Genomic DNA, 20,633 nt, shown 5'->3' on the forward strand with positions numbered 1-20,633 from the left:
CGTCAACTTTACGGATCTTTTTGCCGTAAGTCTCTATCACACACCACTGCTGAGTTATAATCCAATTAGTAAATAGAGTGTTTGGACGACATCCGAGACTTCCAATTACTGTCTGAACAACAAAATAACCACAAACAAGCTCCTTTATTTTTCTTGTCATGATCTGTTATATTGTAAATACTGATCAGTACACAGTTGCAAGACAACTGTAACCTGTCCTTTTACTCGTAGTAGCAGCTTTAGCTAACCTGAATATTTACAAGCCTCCTCTTACACTGACATAACTTACCTACTGTTTTTCAACCACTTTGAAATGCCTTTTTTCATCCCAACGAACTCTTTCTCCTTCTCCCTCTTCCGTTATCTATTTTGTGCCCCTGAGAGCTTTCTCTTCTGCCTCTCCATTTTCAGGTCCCTGTCATCACGATTCAGATAAAAACACAAACAGCTGTTAAATACAGAAAATGCCGACTGGAAATAATTTCCCCCTCATCACTTTGGCGCCCCCTCTAGCGCGGCGCCCCTGTGTGCCCCATATAGTGCATACCCACTTTTTGCACTACTGACTGTACAGCACACTTTTATTGAATAAATAATAAATAAATACATTTATTGAGTTATGTAGGACTTTTCAAAACAGATGTCACATAATGCTTCACAGAACATAAATCAAGTAAAAACAATAAAGTAACCATTAAAATAGATCATCAAAAAATACCAATAGCAATTGTAACACAGGAAAACAAGGTGTTAAACAAATACACATAAAATATATGAATATATACATGCATACAAAAGAAAATATAAAAAATACATAATACACATGAACACAGCAACCAGTTAACACCCAGATCAACCCCTGAAATGACAGAAAAACAACTTCAAGAAGTAGGATGTAAAATGTTTTTGGAAGAGTGAGCAGACTCAGCTGGTCTAACGAGATCTGAAATTAACACGAAAACCTTTGTTTCCCAACTTCAACTGTTAAACTGCAGTATGACACGCTTATCATGAAGTCTGTGACTGTATCTTGATTGTTATGCATCAAAAGGAACACTAATGTGTTTCACTGAAAATATATACAGTACAGTACTAAGTGATCATATAAACTGTAAACTTTGTATATGTTAAAGCTGGTGATTTTAACAGTTTCCAACTCAGCAGCGAGTAGATTGCCTGTTTTATTGGTGTAATAAAATGACAGAGCTCTGTCTTTTCTGTTGAAGCTTTATATCTCTGTTTTCTGTCTGAGGTTAATAATCTTTCAGTTGCATTTTACCTGAGAAAAGGAACGGCTTGACTTTATCTGTAACAATTGGGTCATAGCTCTCTGTAAACACTGGAGTGAAACAATTCTGTTGAATAAAGAGGAGCTGAATCAGCACAACGGAGGGAGGTAAAAACTGAGCATTAAAACTCTTAACCTTTTATGTAGCCTGCTGTGTCCTTTCATGATTCACTGTTATCATAACATAGCTGATACGATGTGCGAAACACCAAGAGAGACTGTTCAGCTGTTTGTTAGGTGAAGGTCAAAGTGTAGTTATTCCTGTAGGTCTTAATGCTCTACATTTAATACATCAGTAAACCCTGACAGTAAAACACATGACCTCAAATAAACACAAAAACATGCTGTGTCCCAGCTGAAAATGTTAAACTGCATTATAATAGTGTACTCCAAACACAAGTACACAAATCAGCTTCACAATGACTCGCAGCATTCGCAGACTGTTACGGTCTCCGGACCTTAGTACATTTATTTGTGTTTAATGTGTGTGTTTAATGTGCTGTGCACGTCAGTATGGGAATTATTCGGCCAGCATTTGTCATTCATTTATGTGTGTATCTAACTGTCTGCTCTTCTGGAGGGAATCCCTGGCGGACCACGCCTGCAGCCCGCTCTCCTCTGCTGCTGTTCAGTGTTCCCCCGCTTGCTGGTCGGCCGGCCCCCTCGCTGTCGTCATCGGTTCCGGCCAATCACCGCTTCACTGGCCCCTCGTCTGAACCTTTAAAAGCTGCTCTGAGTCAAAAGCCGCCGCGGCTGTGATTTAACGTGAGCAGTCCGCCTCGCTCCTTTTAGTGTTTCAGCTGCTGTAATTCGTCGTTATTGTTGTGGTATTTGGGAATCTGAGGGCTTTAGGATTTAGTTCCTTAGCGTAGCCACATACCCGTTTTTCACTCACACGTAGCTTGTTTGCTGCATAGATCACTAGCCTTATGGGTGTCGGTCTGAGTGTTGTTTTGTTTGGTCAGGAAAGTCATAGAGTAGACAGGCAGATTTGTTTTTAGTTTTATTACTTAAGTTAGTTGGGGAATTTATTTTGTTGGTGACAGGTCAGAGTTTTTGTTTTATTTGTTTTATGGTTTGCCGTCACCCACAGCCCTTCCCTGAGTTTGTTTAAATGTAATGTATCGCCAAGGCTCCGTTCGTGAAGCCCGATTTCTGGGTTGTGTTGCTGAGCCTGCGAGCGCGATTTTCTTTTGTGTGCCGCTTTTTTTTTTTACAAAGCGTAGCTTGTATTGTTTAATTATTGTGTATATGAATAAATGGCAGTTTGCCTTATTCACCTGATTGTTTGGTTTTATGTTGCTTCCCTTACCCCTAGACACATACTGGGTTGTAACACAGACAAACACTTGTCTTTATCTGGACACATTTTCCCCACAAATACAACATGCTAACGTTATTAGCACAAGCCTATGACGTTTTACATTGTATGAATTAGCCTAGCGGCTAGCTGACTTTTCCTCAACTCATATGAACCCAGGGACAACAGCAACATTTACCAAAGATAACGTTACAAAATTCGGCTCCATTACAGCTCACAAGGTTCACTGACAAAGCAACTGTCTTATACTAAACACGTTTTCCGAACAAATACAACATGCTAACCTAGCCTAGTGATGAGCAGAGATTTCCTCTGCTCATATGAAGCCAGGATAAATCACACACAAGATTTAAAGTACTGTTTTGCAGAGGCTTTATTGTCTTCGCAATTTATTGATTCTTATCTCTGAAACAGAAGTAAATAAAAGCTTTGTTTCCACTGAGGGAAATGGTGTCAGCTTACAAAAATAGTCAGGAGGTCCCTGTCACCACAACATGCAATTATATTTCTTGGGAGGTGCACGTCAAGCTACAGCATAGGGTACGGTGTAGGCTCTGTGTCGACGCAGAGCCAACGCTGTAGGTGTAGTGTCAATTTGACGCAGGAGTATAAATCACATATTAGATTTATTGTAAGGTGGCACTCTCCTATTACGGGAGCAGAGGAGGAAGTGAAGTGACGCAGTATAAAAAGCAACATAGTCTGCGTAATGTTGCATTTAGATGGAATAAGTTCCCATAGGATGTGTGGGACTGGTGGTGGGTTAAGCAAACACAGGGCTTTCACCCAGGAGACGGGTGTTAGTGCCTCGAAGTCAACATCGACTTCTTTTGAAGACAACACAGTGTAGTATGCCAGTATGTGTAGCATACTACCTATTTACCTATTTAAATCACACCATTGTTTTTTTAAATTCAGCCACCTAGTGTTGTTACCTAAACCTAACCACAAAGTTTTAAAGTGTAACTGTGCCATAACATTATGAAACACTTTAAAACTGTGAGTGTTAGGAAGGTAACAGATATATATTTGAGGACGGACATATAGTTTTTTGGAGGTCATTTTGTTGTTTAGATATGACATGATATACAGCACAAAAACAACAGACGAAGCTCAGGGCGCTGACCTGCCCTACATCGATCCTAATCCAAATGAGCATATGGGACGTGCTGGTACCCCAATTTGCAACCCACAAGACTCAAATGTTCTGCTGCCAACACCTTGGTGCCAGACAACACAGGATACCCCAAGAGGTCCTGTGCCAATGCCTCGTCAGGTCTTAGCAAAATCTGATCCAAGAAGGCCCCATGGTGGATTGGACTTGACTCTGGGGTATCACCATATCCGATAGATCCTCCACTGGATTGGCATCTGAGGATTTTGGAGGGCAGGTTGACATCTTGAGGTCCTTGTCATGTTCCTCAGGCCAGTTTTCAGGCCAGAGTTGAGTTTGCCTGTCAGTGGTTTTGATGTTGGGACTTGTCGGAGTATATTTTATATATTTTGTACTAAACTGATGTTTTTACACATTTAAAAAATGTAATAGTTTAGTACTTGTACATAAAGTATTCAATACTGTAGTTAATCATACTTTTTACTTCTTTACATGTGCTGTATGTCATGCTGCATACCACCAGGTGATAATGGACTTACATTTTACATACTGTATACTTACACAAACTGGATTCTGTAATGTATGTGTTTACAGAGGTGGAAAGGTTTGATTTTAACAGGACATTTCCAGCTCAGCAGAAAACAGAAAATTTTTTCACTCCGTTGTCATTAACACATACACACACATGCATAAACAGGACCTATACCTTGTCCTTCTGTGGAGCTTAATCTTTCCTGTTATATTTCTTTGGTTAATGATCTCTTGAGCTTATTCTACCTGAGAAAGGGAAGGGCTCTACTTTATTCTCTGTTTGCTTGGCATCACAGAAGCCTGCCTGTGTTTGGATGATGTCTTTTATGATGCATGTTCTTGAACCCCTTGAATATGACAAACAGCTGAGGGCACTGACCTGCCCTCCATCCCCAGATCCCAGTCCAATTGAGCATATGGGACTTACTGGTACCCCACTTTACAACCCATAGGACTCAAATGTTCTGCCGCCAACACCTCAGTGCCAGAGACCACACCCCAAGAGGTCCTGTGTCAGTGCTTTGTCAGGTCATAGCCAAATATGACCCAAGGATGTCCCATCATGGATTGGACTCAACTCTGGGGTGTCAGTACATCTTATAGATCCTCAACTGGATTGGCAAGTGGTTGATGACTTGAGCTCTTAGTCACATTCTTTGGGCCAAGTTTTTGCTGTGTGTCCTGCCGGGGTTTGATTTTAACAAGACGATTTCCAACTCAGCAGGAAGCAGGTTGGCCCTTTATTGGTCCAATAAAAAGATCTATAGTTTCTGTCTTATCTTTCTGTTTTCAGGTTAATTTTCCCTTACCTGAGAAAGCCATATGTCACATTGATTAAATAAGTAGATCAGAGCCAAGTGTTTTATGATTCAATGATAAAGCAGCTACAGTATATAAGTCTGGAGGTGACAGCAGGTTGGCAAAGTGATCCACAGTGTGACTGAAATGGTAACAACTTTTCATTTTATTTCTACCGCAATTTTAATGTGTAAATTAGGGTTTTAAAAATTCACATGTGAATTTGCAACACATACAGATTGTGTGTTAGACTGTACTGTAACTGCCGCAGCGGACAGTTTCGTAAATAGGTAACGTTTTGGCTGAAAAATCATCCTGGAAGCAAGAGGTGACGTGGCCAGTTAGATAATTTGACAATTTCATCCCATAAAAGAAGAGAGCATGCTTCCACAATTTGAAAGTGTTCAGATTTTACTCCTTATTTTTCTCATAAATTTTTGTATTTTTGTTTTATTTGTGTTTTGCCTTTTATGCAAATATTTCTTGCGATTTCAAAACTGGTATAAGTTTATGGTCACTAACAGTTTTGTGCTGTGTTCCAGATGAAGCTGTCAGTGTTGTTGCTGCAGACCCTGCTTGCTCTGTCCTCTGCCAGTCTGCAGGACATCTTGAAGAAGAGCTCACAGACCACAGAAGGTAAACGGACAGAATTTCCTTCGTTACAGACACGCCAACTGGTTTTTCTTTGTGCCTTAAAAAGAAAAAAGGTGGTATTTTGGCCTATTTCTTTCTAGAGTCATCTTGTTTGTTGATGATATGTCTCTATATCTATCTTCAGCATATTTTTCCCTTATATAGTTTAAGGGTTGATTTACTTACTAAAGATATAAATAAATTGTGTCTTCTCACTGTCCGGCTGCCAAAACCCACAAGAAAGTCTGAGTTGATAAAAATGTTGATATACTCATCTGAGTCACCTCCATTTATTACTCATAACTGTAGGCTTAATGAGCAGCAACAAGTGTTTTTTGTCTCTTAAGCCCATTTTCCACTGGACAAAATAACACTAACACTCACTAACATCTGGCTTTTGTATTAAATGGCAAAGGTTACAATTGGCATTCATTCCCAGGACAAATGTTACTGGTATTTATCAGGTCCAGCTCCGATCAGCAGCAATGGAAATACGATACCCCGGTGGAAGCACAAATTTTCGCCCCTTTTCCGGGGTAATGCAATAATATATCATCTGTCTCCGTCCAAGCAGCGCTTAAATATCCTTTGAGTCAGACATAATTGAAAAAAAAAGAAGTAATCCCCTTAACATTTTAACTGGGCTATATTAACTATAATTTACAGGACATAACACAACATACTTAGAAGCTACTTCATGTTTGGTGTGCAAAAATCTTAAATTGTAAAGTAACTAAAGCTGTCAGATAAGTGTAGCAAAAAACAATATTCAGCCGACCACTCAGATGTAGTGGAGTAACTTTAAAAGTTAATAGTGGAATGAAAGTAAAATACACAAGCAAGGGACTGTTCTTTACTAATCAGAGGAAGGGGGTGGCCTGTGTGGACTAAAGTGATTCTGATGAAAAACTATTTAAAGCGCAGCCTACATAATGTGTTCAAAGACCATCGGAAATGTAAAAATCCACAGTAATTTCTGTTTTTACAGTTTCTGGCTATGATAAATGGTGTAATTTTGACAATCTTTATTAAAGACTACATGCCTTCCAAACAGCTGGTTTGGAAGGCATGTAGTCTTAAAAAATTGGCAGTAAAATAATACAATATACAGTTATTTAAAGTTGTATACCCCTTTCCTAAGGAAAACTAAAAAACACGAGACCCGCTCCAGTGCTCAAAAAATTATTTGACATGTCCCCCCGAAAGAAACACATACATGAAAAAAAGTACTTCCACTGCATTTGTTTATTTTGGGGTAAAACACTTATTTTATTTCAGTTAAGAACACTTTAGCCAAAGAAAACTGTATTTCCATTAGCAGTATTATATTTGTCAGTATGGCTCTGTTCTGGGGCCTCTCTACCTTTCCTCGGGCCTACACAGAAAGCCTTTGCAGTGTGCCTCTGCCTTTATGCCACTATTATCATAGAAATCAAAATAAAATGTATTTATGATATACTTAGATTAAGTTAGGACAGAAGCATGTGTTTGCCAGATATTGCCCCCAAGAGCAATAAAAAAACCCATCAAGAAACAATTCCTGTTATCAATTTTGGGAAGCACATAAATAAAAATTCCCCCTAAAATGTTTATGTTTTTACTCAGCTGCAACTTTTGGTTTTTAAGGGGTCTTTAAAAAATTCTTTGCCCCACTTTACTCTATCCAGTATTATCTGTCCATACATTTGGTTCCAGTTGGATTTGAAATTTGTTTGATGTTTGTGATTTGATGACTGCTTTTATTTCACATTTTAAGACATGGATTCCTTGCCCTGATCTTGTTTTTCCCTTTCATAAATGTTGTTTCATAAATACATGTGATATGACTGTTTGTTCGTTTTCCCCCTTTCTTTTTATACAGTTCCTTTACGGGACCCAGATCTAGGGAACAAGATTCCGCAAATCACCGCCAATGGATCAATGTTGGCTCTTCTAACTCCTGCTGAGAAGAGGCTGAGTCGATCCTCCTATATCTTTAGTGGCTCCACCCTGGAATGGCAGACCTGGCGTGGCTCTCTCCCCTCCGGTGCTGTTTATATTTACAACGACTATGCGAGTCGCTATGAATATGTCTGTAAATATGGGTGTGAGGCTGGCTTCTACAATCCTGGCATGGGTAGCTATTGCCGCTACCCCTATGCAAGGCTAGAATATCTCACGTCCTCATTTGAGATCCTGGTGAACAGAGAGAACTTTGAGATCCTGGAGTGGAGGGATGATTCCTATGGTTCAGTGCCCCATAATTCAGCCAGAACTTGCTATTCTACAACTCAGACCAAATATGTAGGAAAGAATGTGTATGGTCTGGGGAAGGTACATGCTGAGCATAGCTGCTTCTACCTGCCTTGGGAGGGTAAAGAGTATTGGTACGAGCACTACCAGGTCCTGACCATCAACAAAAATATACACAGTGAGCACATGTCAAATGTCAAATACAACACCAATGTTGAAACCGTTGCACTTCCTCCAGAGGTCATGACCAAGTCCACCATAACAAACAATGCTTGCAGCCCAGTTGTGAAAACAGTTGTGCTCTCAGGAACATATCAGGAAGAGAAAAGGTGGGACACCAGCATTGCCACCACAATCGGTGTCAGCAGTACCATCACCGCCCAAATCCCATTCATCAGCGCAAGTATTGGGTTCAGTGCTGAGACAACAGAGGAATTCTCCAGTGGAACCACTGTGGTGGAGTCGAAAACCCGCTCTGTCTCTGTGGAGCTAACTGTCCCTCCAAACCACTCCTGCAGTGTCAGTATGCTGGGACTTAAGCACAAAGCAGACATCCCATTCTCAGCTCGACTTACCCGCACCTACAGGGACGGGAGAACCAAATTGGCGGACGTCACTGGGGTGTTCTATGGTGTCAACGTTGGAGAAGTCCGGTCTGTTGTGGATCGCTGTGAACCTGTACCCAATGCTCAGCCCTGCAGCCCCAAAAGAGAAATGGAGGAGACATCTTAAGATATCTGTTCTGACATATTCAATGTAACTGTTGATGATGGATGTAGTGTACTAATTCTACTTCTAACTGTCTGGACAGCAGGGTAGGTTTTAGGAGTAGTTGCATTAAGAGCAATCAATATATTATATCTAATGTTGATGTTTCTTTTCAAACCAATTCACCAAATCTACATATCTCTGCTGGCTGATTAGTTACATGCACTCACCAGAAATGAAGGATAAATCAGTTGGTTAATGAAAATCTCAGCCTCTATTGCTGTATTAAACGACCATTCCAGGACTTAAAATATAATTTTTTATGCAGACGATACAATCCTTTCCATGACAAGGTTGGATACATTTTGTTGATTATGTTGATGGTTCATGTGGTTGTGGAGGGTCTGTCTGAGTTTGTTGACTAGAAACACTGAATACTGGAATGATACAGAACTTATTATGATTTGCAATGTGCTGGTGACACTGGAGTGTAACAGGTCATTTTAAATTCCCTCATTATTGAATTATCAGGAGTTAATTTTGTATGTGGTAAATAAATAAACTCCCCTTATCTTGTGTAAGTGTGTTTTGTCTTGTCCTGTTTATTCTCTAATGTTATGATATAAATTGTAGGTTAATGGTTGCATCACCACAATGTAAAGTTGATACTAAAGCTATTGGGTATCCTAATAAACTCAACTAAACAAATCATGTGTACAGTAAGCACCTACCCTTTTGGCACCAGACTAGATAAGTACCCTTTTTGTTCAGATGTTTGTTTGTTTTTTAGCTCATGTCATCAATTCTCAATTAAAAGAGTACTGTATGTCCAACAACTTGATGTGAGTCGAGCCCCTTCCATGTGTCTTTACAAACCAAAACTGAAGTTGAAATAATGTTTACATCTCCTACAGCACTGCTCTGATGATTCATTTAAACAAATCTTACATGTGGTTTGGTGGTATATGATGCTGTGCGCAAAGACGTGAAGGAGGTGATGAGGAGCACTGAGCTACAGCTGCTGTATGCTTTTTTTTAGGATTCTTTAAGGATATTTAAAACATAATAAAAGCTAATTATGAGAATTAGAAGATGAATTTAAAATTAGAAGTCAATGAAGAGAATGGGAAGAGGAGGAGAGCAAATAGGGAAGATGAATGGAAAGGAGTGGAAAACAAAGCGAGGACAGGAGAAGAGAACAACATTAGGAGAAGAGGAGAGTGCACCTAGTCTGATTGTTGCAGCTGTACATGGGCCTACTTTTCAGTGTGGAAGGCAGAATTATTTATTAAGAGAGCTGCGTTTTAATTTTGACTTGGTTATTTTGTGTGGTTATATATTTTATAGACCATTAAAGGTTGCACAGTGTGCTATGTTTTATTTGTTGTTGTCTGTTGTAGTAACTTGTATGTATAGCAGCTGCTCGGTGCATGCTGTTGATCTTGAGAAACCTCATATGTAAGCTAGACAGACACATCCCCTGCTACTGTGCACAAATGTACTGTATGTACTAAGGTCTTAAGACACATAGGAACCTCCCCTCAGGGTTAAATTTGCAAGCACTCAAAAATATTTATCAGGTTCCCCTTGTTTGCATTTGACCCCAGTAAAATGTCTGCACAGCACTGAAGACAGCCTCCTCTTCGTTTGGACACAACTGACAAATATGTGGAAGCATGACATGCATATTCTGTTATTATCATGGTCAGATCATTTATATCATATCTAATATGCACCTTAAATGATCTTAGACATGCCACTGACTTCAACCGAGTGTCAATCCTTATTCTTTTAGATTTGAGTGCAGCATTTGACACTGTTGATCACAACATTTTAATTCACCGCCTTAAGAAGCGGGTTGGTCTCTCTGATAGTGTTTTGAGCTGGTTTCAAACCTAGATTACTGGAAGAGAATTTTATGTTAGCCTAGGGGATCACAAAACACGATTTGCCTTTCAGTGTAGCCCAAGGAAGCTGCCTGGGTCTCCTGCTATTTTCCCTTTTATACGCTTCCACTAGGTAATATCATAAATCAACATAATACTAATTTCCACAGCTAGGCAGATGATACTCAGCTATACATTTCTACTGAGCCAACTAACTCAGAAAGCCTTTGTTCTTTGACCGCCTGTCTGGCCTCCATAAATCAGTGGATGAGCGAAAACTTTTTTAAAACTGAATGATGATAAAATGGAGATACTTTTGCTTGGACCAAAACTGAAGAGAGAGGCCCTTTTTACTAAGCTTGGGAGTCTGGCTCCCCATACCAAATCTCAAGTTAAGAGTCTAGGTGTTATCTTAGACTCAGACTTGAGATTTAAACCCCACATTAGTAAGGTGACCCAGACAGCTTTCTTCCATCTGAGAAATATTGCCAAAGTGCGGCCATTTTTAACAAAACAGGATGCTGAAAAACTGATTCATGCTTTTATCACTAGCAGATTAGACTACTGCAATGCACTTTTGACTGGTCTCCCAAAAAAAGCCAAAAAAAAGTTAGAATTTATACAAAATTCTGCAGCCAGACTTCTAACCAAGACCAAGAAGAGAGAGCATATCACTCCTGTTTTAACTGAACTGCACTGGCTCCCTATTTCTTTTAGAGTTGATTTTAAGGTCATTTTAATTATTTCCAAAGCTCTTAATGGTATAGCACTTTCATACATCTTACCTTTTAACATTTTATGAACCACACCGCTGGTCTTTTAATTGTGCCCAAAGCGCTCCATAAACAAAGCGGGAATGCTGCTTTCATGAACTATGCACCAAAACTGTGGAACGCCCTCCCAACGTGTATAAGACAGGCAATGTTTTTTTTATTTTCTCTTTATTTTGTTGTATTTTATTCTGTTTTTAATATACTGATTTCTACTCAATTGTTTTATTGTATTTTATCTGTTTTTAATTTGCTGTTTCTACTATAATATTGTTGTACCTATTTGTTTTGAAGCTTGAAGCACTTTGAGCTGCATTTTATGTATGAAAGCTGCTATACAAATAAAGTTATCATCATCATCATCATCATCATCATCATCATCATCATTATTATTATTATCATTATTATCATCATCATCATCATCATCATCATCATAATAATAATAATAATAATAATAATAGTATTATTATTATTATATAGTTAACAATAAACTTTCAGTGTAGTCATGCCAGTTTCAGACCAGACGCTGAAACTCTTGCTGCAGATCGGAAGCCACCTGAGTGCTCGGCGCCAGGCTGTGTCTACTGTACAGAACTGTTTGGTCTGTTTTAACCTACAGTAGAACAAACACTGTACATGTCTTCATGCTGTCTTGGCTCTGATAATAGACACTAAACGGTAAGTGCTTCAGTAGCGTGAGAACAGATGTCAAGATGAAAAGTGATTACTCATTAAGAATGTTGTTTTAAACCAGATAACCAGATTCCCTGATAAGCTGTAGGAGCAAGTGGCAAAACAAGTTCAGTTGAAGTGACTTTTAAAAAAAACAAAACATTAGTTGCATGATCACATGTGTGGTCACGGATCACCTCTGGAGGTGGTCTGAGTACGGTTCACTTCAGAGACCGTTTACACGTTGCCGGCTATTTTCATAAACGGATATTTCACCGTCTCTGTTTTCAAAAAGATCTTCGTTTACACTTACCCGTGTGTATATATACACACACAAGAGCATGCCAAACCTGTAGGTGGCACTGTAACGAGAAGCTCAAGCCTTCCATGTGTCCATTGTCACCATAGCAACATAGGTCGCACTTTTGACACAAGCGCTGACACAGTTCTGGCGCATACTGTGACGTCGACTGCCTATTACTCCGTTTATCTCCGTTTATCTTAGTTTACATGCAAACGCGCAACTGGAGTTTTCCAAAATCTCCACTCTGGCCGGAGTTTTTAGAAAGACTCGTTTTCAGAGGAGAAAACTCCGTTTGCGTGTAAACGAAGGGCACAAACGAAGGAAGATGTCTCCGTTTATCAAAATCACTGTGTACGTGTAAACGGCCTCTCAGAGGGGTCAGATTTCTTTTGGAGCGTTCACATATGCACAAAAAATGTTAAGTCACTGCTCTGACTCTGCTTAGAGGGCTAAAAAGGTGTGTGAAAACACCCTGTGTGTGCTGTGGATGTAAAAACTTCCACAGTCAGTACGTTTACATGGACAGTTTAATTCCACTTTTAATCGGAATGAAAGGCCATTCCGATTAAAGGTGGTCATGTAAATAGTCATTCCGATTGAAAATTAAATCCGATTAAAGGGGGTGGTTTATTCCGTTTGTCATTCCGAATGAAAGAATTTTGTGTGCATGTATACACTCATTCCTCTTTAAGTTCATTCCGGTCTTTCTGCGCATGCTCGTTTCCTTGCCCTTCTGGTGTGATGACGTATATAGCGCGCATAGCAACGGGCTGCATAGCAACCGGCTGAGCTAGAGCAGTCGGACTCGTTGTGGTTGTTGTCGTACTGCTGCTTTAAGAATATAAGCAAAACACGCGCAAAAAAAGGCACTAAGAACGGCATCATCAAGCATCTTGTTATCCGGAGCGAGGACTACAGTGTTTTCTTCCGGTAGACGTAAACACGTAACATCCGCCCCGCCCCCTATCCAATCAGAAACCTTCCCTGCCCCAAACCTTGTGCAGACCTGAATAAAGGCGATTGATCTGATCTCCCGTGTAAACCCTCATTTGGAATTAATATTTCCCATGTAAACTACCTGGAAAAACTTTAATTCCGAATGATTTCATTCAGATTTATTTCATTCCGAATGAGAAGCCATCATGTAACCATAGCCACTGTCCTGGGTTCCTGATTACATTCATTCAACTCACCTAATGAGAAGCCATCATGTAACCGTAGCCACTGTCCTGGGTTCCTGATTACATTCATTCAACTCACCTGCTCTCTGCTGCTCAATCAATCAATCAATCAATCAATCAATCAATCAATTTTATTTATAAAGCCCAATATCACAAATCACAATTTGCCTCACAGGGACGGACAGACGTGCAAGAGATGTCATACAGAACAGATATATATATATATATATATATATATATATATATATATAGATAGATAGAGAGAGAGAGAGAGAGAGAGAGAGAGAGAGAGAGAGAGAGAAGGTGCCCGGTGTATTATAGGGGGGTCCTCCGGCAGACTAGGCCTAAGTCATCCTAACTAGGGGCTGGTACAGGGCAAGCCTGAGCCAGCCCTAACTATAAGCTTTATCAAAGAGGAAAGTCTTAAGTCTAGTCTTAAATGTGGAGACGGTGTCAGAGCGCAGTGTTCTGGTGGGATAATATGGCACTATGAGCTCTCTAAGATATGACGGAGCTTGACCATTTAGAGCTTTATAAGTTAACAGTAGGATTTTAAAAATTCAATTCTGGATTTCACAGGGAGCCAGTGCAGAGAAGCTAAAACAGGAGAAATATGATCTCGTTTCTTAGTTCCTGTTAGTACATGTGCTGCTGCATTCTGAATTAGCTGGAGAGTTTTTAAGGACTTACTAGAGCTACCTGATAATAGTGAGTTACAGTAATCCAGCCTTGAGGTAACAAAAGCGTGGATCAATTTTTCTGCATCTTTTCGGGTCAGGATAGGCCTAATTTTCGCAATATTACGCAGATGAAAAAATGCAGTCCGTGAGGTTTGTTTTAAATGAGAATTAAAAGACAAATCTTGATCAAATGTTACTCCGAGGTTTCTTACGGTAGTGCTAGAGGCCAGAGCAATGCCATCTAGAGAAACTATGTCATCAGATAAAGAGTCTCTGAGTTGTTTGGGGCCAAGAACAATAACTTCAGTTTTGTCTGAATTTAACATCAGGAAATTGGTGTTCATCCAAGTTTTTATGTCTTTAAGGCAATTATGGAGTTTAGTTAATTGATTGCTTTCTTCTGGCTTCATCGATAAATACAACTGAGTATCATCCGCATAACAGTGGAAATTTATAGAGTGATTTCTAATGATGTTACCTAAAGGAAGCATATATAGAGTAAATAGGATTGGTCCGAGCACAGAACCTTGCGGAACTCCAAAACAAACTTTGGTATGTAAGGATGATTCATTATGAACGTCAACAAACTGAAAACGATCAGATAAATAAGATTTAAACCAGTTTAGTGCAGAACCTTTTAGGCCAATTAAGTGATCCAGTCTCTGCAGCAGAATTTGATGGTCAATAGTGTCAAACGCCGCACTAAGATCTAATAAAACAAGTACAGAGACAAATCCTTTGTCTGAAGCAATCAGAAGGTCATTTGTAATTTTAACTAGAGCTGTCTCAGTGCTATGATGCACTCTAAATCCTGACTGAAATTCCTCAAATAAATTATTATCATGGAGAAAATCACACAGCTGGTCTGCGACTACTTTCTCAAGGATCTTTGACATAAAGGGAAGATTAGATATTGGCCTATAGTTAGATATTGGTCTATAGTTGTCCAGTAGATTTTTGGAAGTAGAACTTGATTTCATCACATATTATTTACACAACAACTTTTGCACTTGTGGTCTCTGATAACAATCAGTAGTATGTGTACGACTAATCTTGCTCAGACCTTAATGTTTTTGTGGTGGTCATTTCTGTCTTTGTGACTAAACAGCTTCGTAATTTTCACACCTGACCTTGATGAGTCGTCAAACAATTAACACAACTTTATGTGCTGCATATGTCAGGATGTTTCATATTTTCAGAAGGCATTCTCTGAGGATACAAACACCAACAAAACACAGAGAATCTTCAAAAACCAAACCACAACAAATGGCTTCGATTTAGAAATAATTTATTTTGGTAAATGTGTATATGTCCATGAACATGAAAAGCAATGGCAAATGTTAAATACAGAGAGAAAAAGAGTAGGAGACTGACACTGTAAGAAACCTACTTGTAATTTCAACATGACTAAAAGGCTAAACACATCTCGAGGAGCATTCAAATTTGCAAATAGCTTCTAGATATCTTACTATATAATGACGAAAACTCTGTGTGTGTGTCTGTTCCACATTTTTCTCCTCACTGATTTGGTCAATCCATGTGAAATTTGGCACAGTGGTAGAGGGTCATGGGAGGATGCCAATGACGCAATATTACATCAACTGGCCAAAGGGGGGCGCTATAGCAACCCATTGAAATGTCAAACTTTGAATGGGCATATCTCATGCCCCGTATGTGGTAGAGACATGAAACTTTGCACAGAGATGCCTCTCCTCATGAGGAACACATTTGCCTCAAGAACCCATAACTTCCGCTTATATAGATTTTCCGCCATTTTGAATTTTTTGAAAAACACTTCAAATGGATCTCTTCCTAGGAAGTTTGAGCGATCTGCATGAAACTGGGTGAACATAATCTAGGGAGCAATATCTAAAGTTCCCTCTTGGCAAAAGTTGGAAAACTTCCTAAAACTGAGCTTCTATAAGGCAATGAATATTGCGGAGGGCGTGGCTCATCACATAAAGGTGTAGAACATCTCAAGGGTTTCACCCATCACCACGCAACTTTGTAGGCATATGACCACACATAATCTGAGGGGACCCCTCCATTATTGAGCCCATCAAACAAAATGGGGGCGCTAGAGAGCTCATTTCTTATCTAGGCCTAACCGCCATATGGATTTTTACTAAACTTGGTAGATATGTAGAACAGGACGCCTCAAGGTGACTGGAGAAATTTAACTCTAATTGGCAACTGGGTGGCGCTATAACAACAGAAAAATGCTTCAAAATGGCTAAAATGCGACCGATCGCTGTGGCTCCCCCTGTGGACCAATGTTGGTGTTGTTTTCTAATGTTTGGTATGACTAAGTCATGGTATGGTATGCTGTACATAATCACGGAAACTGTCAGTGTGTCATTCTGTCTGTCCCACGTTTTTCTACTCACTGACGTGGTCAATCTATGTGAAACTGCACATAGGCATTGAGGACTGGCATAGGTAGAAGGTGACAAAGCTACCAATGGGTATGGACTAGTCTAGATGTATTAGATATTTGGCTAAATTTGTCATTTGTGCTCTTGAATTTGATATTTTGTAATCCCAAGTCTGGAGATGATGCTCTGAATTCACATTTTTAAATTAGTTAATTTATACAGTCACAAACATTCTTGTACTTCTGTTTATATGAGGACCCTCATTGACAAAATGCATTCCCTAACCCCTCACCCTAACCCCTCACCCACAGCCATGGGCAAAAAATTTGCCCCCGCATATGCAGACATTTTTATGGCCTCATGGGAGACTGCTGCATCAGATACCTTGATGACATCTGGGGTATTTGGACCCATTCTGAGGAAGACTTTGATGTGTTTTTGGACACCTTAAACAATCATAATGCCTCTATAAAATTAAAATCCACAATTGGTTATAGTTCGGTGAACTTCTTGGACACAACCACATTCAAAGGAGCCAAATTCACACTACACAACCAATTGGACATAAAAGTTTATTTCAAAGATACAGACACACATGCACTCTTACACAAAAACAGTCATCACCCAAAACATACGTTTGCAGGACTAATAAAGTCACAATTATTACGATTCCACAGAATATGCACACAGGCAGAGGATTTTAAACAGGCCACCAAGTTGCTGTTCTCGGTTTTGTCCAGCAGGGGGTATTCTAGGACCTTCCTTAGGAACAGCTTCAAAACCTTCCTCCAGGCCAAACCCATGCAGGTCTCCACTGCTCTGCCAATGGTCACCACCTACTCACCACCTACAGTAAGGCTGGTCAGACAAATTAAAAACAATTTAGAGGCCATCATGACATCAAATCAACTCCAGAATGACCTAAGAATAATTGCTGCTTTTAGAAAAAAATAAAAACCTTAAAGATTACCTGGTCAGGTCAAAGGTCAAATCACGGGCAGATCAGAAAGCAGGCCCACAGAGCAATTATTTTAAACAACAAAGATGGGTGTATGACTTACACCAACAAAAGGTGTTTCAAACTGCAACACAGGGAAATGTTTTTTCCAAAATTTGTGTATATATGATGATTTGTAAACAACGTGGCAAAAGATGTGGGAGAAACCAGACTGACCATACATGTACGGTTCACATGCCATAAACATAATATTGTCACAACTAAATACCGAACCCCAACTGGACACCCAGACTTTTTTCACCAATTACAATACAGCCTCTAAAGGCCTAGCCACAAAGGTGTACTTTAAGGAGACTGACAGGCATGCTCTCGTCTATTATACAAATACAGCTACCATCCCCGTCATACATACCGTGGCCTGATAAAATCTCAGCTCAGCTGCCTTTCTGTTCTTTAACGAACAAATGATTTTGTGTTAGAAACTGCATGTTTTAGCCCTATAAAGAAATTCATTTGAATAGTTTAAAGACATTTTGTGCTTTCAGTTGCCCCTATGAAAGTCTTTGATTGTTGCCACCTTATAAAATAATTTGGATTTCTTATCCCTTTCTGATGCCTTGCCGGTCCATTCTTGTTGGTTGTTCAGCTTCAGCCCAACAACAAGAAGAATGTTTTGTGTTCCCTCATCCTACAACATGGGGTCGTCCTCCTTCTTTTCAGGCTGTTGTTGAATTGTCAGGAACAGCCTCCATGTCAGTACTGACATTTGGTTTTCTGTGTGAGAAAAAAAAATTGCATTAAACTCAAACCATGAAAACTGTGTCTATAAATATAGCCTACTGATTGATCATTACTCACCTGTACTGTATGGCCCTGTCCAAATACCCGCACTTGCGCCCTGAGGTCTTCCCTGAAGTACACTTGCCGAAAGTGCAGTTAGGGACGTAAGTGCGTAAGGGACCGACGCTGTTTAAAAAGGAGAATCGGGACAGTTGTGTACACGTCACTTCCATTTGGGTCCAGCTGGTCCGTCTCCTAGGAGACAAAACATGGCGTTAGAGGCTATGTTTCCCCATGGCAAATTAATAGCAAAAACACAGCTTTGTGTCAGCTCATATTTTAATATATGATATTCAATTTCTGATTAAACAATTTTCATTTACACTTAAAGACATTTCTTCTCCATTGCTTTCCGTTTCTTTCCGGTGCTTTCTCCGTCGGCTTCCCATTGGCTGGCTGTTCGATATGTCATGTCACTAGGGAGGATTCTGGGTAAAATCCTTCAGTGAAGTGAGGTCTGATGCGCACTTTCGGAAGGGGTGCATTAAGGGCGCAGGTTTGCACCCCTTGATAACAGAAGACAATTGGGACACCCTATGCTCTTGCGCCCCTTAGCGGGAGCGCGCAATTAAGGGGCACTGGGGCGCAAGTGTGGGTATTTGGACAGGGTCTATATCTTCTTCTTGAAAGTAGTCTTGCCTGATGATGAACACATCGTACCATAAGTCTATTAAAGGAAACATGACATGCTGCTTTTTGGACACCTTTATAAAAGGCCTTAGAGGTCCCCTAATACTGTATCTGAAGTCTCTTTCCCCAAATTGAGCCTTGGTGCAGAATTACAGCCACTACGAGCCAGTCCCACAATGAGCTCTCCTTAGGACGGGCTGTTTCTGTGTCTGCCGCTTTAAATGCTAATGAGCAGGAGAGGGGCGGGGTGGAGTGGGGGTGGGGGTGTGGCCTTGACCGGCTTGTGCCCGCGGTACCATGCGCCAATGTTACAGTGGATGTATTGCAATGGCTCATAGACACAGTCGTTGAAGCTTTCCAGTTTCACCCAGAATCCGGATGGAGAGGCACCTGAGGAAGTTGAAACTTAGCAGCTACAGCAGGAAGTCTCCAAATGGTTAGTTCAAAGTATTGTGTCTGGATACGGCACTTTAGTTGGTTTGTTTATGTATGCTGTTACAGTTATTATCATGTAGCTAACGCTAGCCTATGCTAACTGTTAGTAGCTGTTGGTTTTTTTTCCATGTTATTCTGATTTGCTACCATTACAAAGCTCCATTAGCATGTCTATATCAGTCATATCAGTAGTCTTTGTCATTAAACAAAAAAGAGCCAGAGTGCAGTCTTCTCTAAACTACACAGTTCTCCATGTCCATGTTATCATTGTAGGAACACGTGCCATTTCCCATTCTTAATGTTTGATTTTCAAAGTACTGTTTTAAAACTGTTTATGACCCTTTTTGGATTAAATAGATCCTTACCTATCAGAAATAGGTGCTGTGCCATCTCAGGCTATCTTATTTTTTTTATATATTTTTTTCCCACATTTAATCAACATGCATATGTGTGTTTTGTCAACCCTGTTACAATACACCAATTAATGTTTGAAAATGTTTTAAATGCATATTTACAACAAATCTGATATACTTTGAAGGATAAATCTGCCCTTGTTACACTGAGTGTGTTTGTACAGTGGGAATATTGAGGTGTTTATGTTTTATCCATGGATGAATATGCTCATTTGCAATTGACACTTTCACAGCATCTTTTTTAAGAACAGAATATGGAAACAAAACATTAATACCCACATTTCATTCTGTAGATTACTGGTTTCTTTTACTTAACATATAAAAAGAGTGGATTTGACATTTGTCTTTTCATTTTTTGAATTATACTAGAATATTATACAAGTAACAGGGCTGACACCTCAGTAACAGGGTTGACAACAGTTACCATACTGCTAGTGTAAGTTGCAGCTTTGGGTCTAATGGAGATAATGGGACATTAATAAACCTTTAATTCAACATGACTAATCAAAGAATATTTTGGAGACACATTTATTGGGAAGTTTTAGCATTTTTCAAAATATTAAGGATATTGAAAAGGACAGTCACAATGAATTTGATCCATTTAACATGTTTGGCCTGCTCCGAAAGTTGCATCATTTCCTTGGAGTGAAATCAGCTTCCTTTTGTGAACATGCTGGTCAAAAGACAAATAAGTGTCCTCTTATTTTCATGATATTTCTTAGAGTTATATAATCTTTGACAGAGGGGGACAAGCTCATTGTGTCAGCCCTGTTTCCACAAAAGGACATGTTAAAAAGATATTTGTTAGAAATTTTTAATGTACATAAATAACATGATTTAAGCCTCTAACGAATGCACACCATG

General features: G+C 39.6%; 2 protein-coding genes across 2 annotated transcripts in view; one reads left to right on the top strand and one right to left on the bottom strand.

The window, feature by feature from the left end:
- LOC125890793 (natterin-3-like) overlaps nucleotides 1–20,633 on the bottom strand; it is a 46,988-nt gene that overhangs the window by 9,885 nt on the left and 16,470 nt on the right. The window lies entirely within an intron of this gene.
- Nucleotides 7,606–8,649, top strand: LOC125889686 (natterin-3-like). The gene has a single exon (XM_049577729.1). It carries the CDS (start codon nucleotides 7,606–7,608, stop codon nucleotides 8,647–8,649), a length of 1,044 nt encoding a protein of 347 aa, XP_049433686.1.

This window comes from Epinephelus fuscoguttatus, linkage group LG6 (assembly GCF_011397635.1).
Source record: "Epinephelus fuscoguttatus linkage group LG6, E.fuscoguttatus.final_Chr_v1".
Taxonomy (NCBI): Eukaryota; Metazoa; Chordata; class Actinopteri; order Perciformes; family Serranidae; genus Epinephelus; species Epinephelus fuscoguttatus.

Coding starts and splice junctions, on each gene's coding strand:
- LOC125889686 (XM_049577729.1), top strand. CDS start 7,606: ATGTTGGCTCTTCTAACTCCTGCTGAGAAGAGGCTGAGTCGATCCTCC.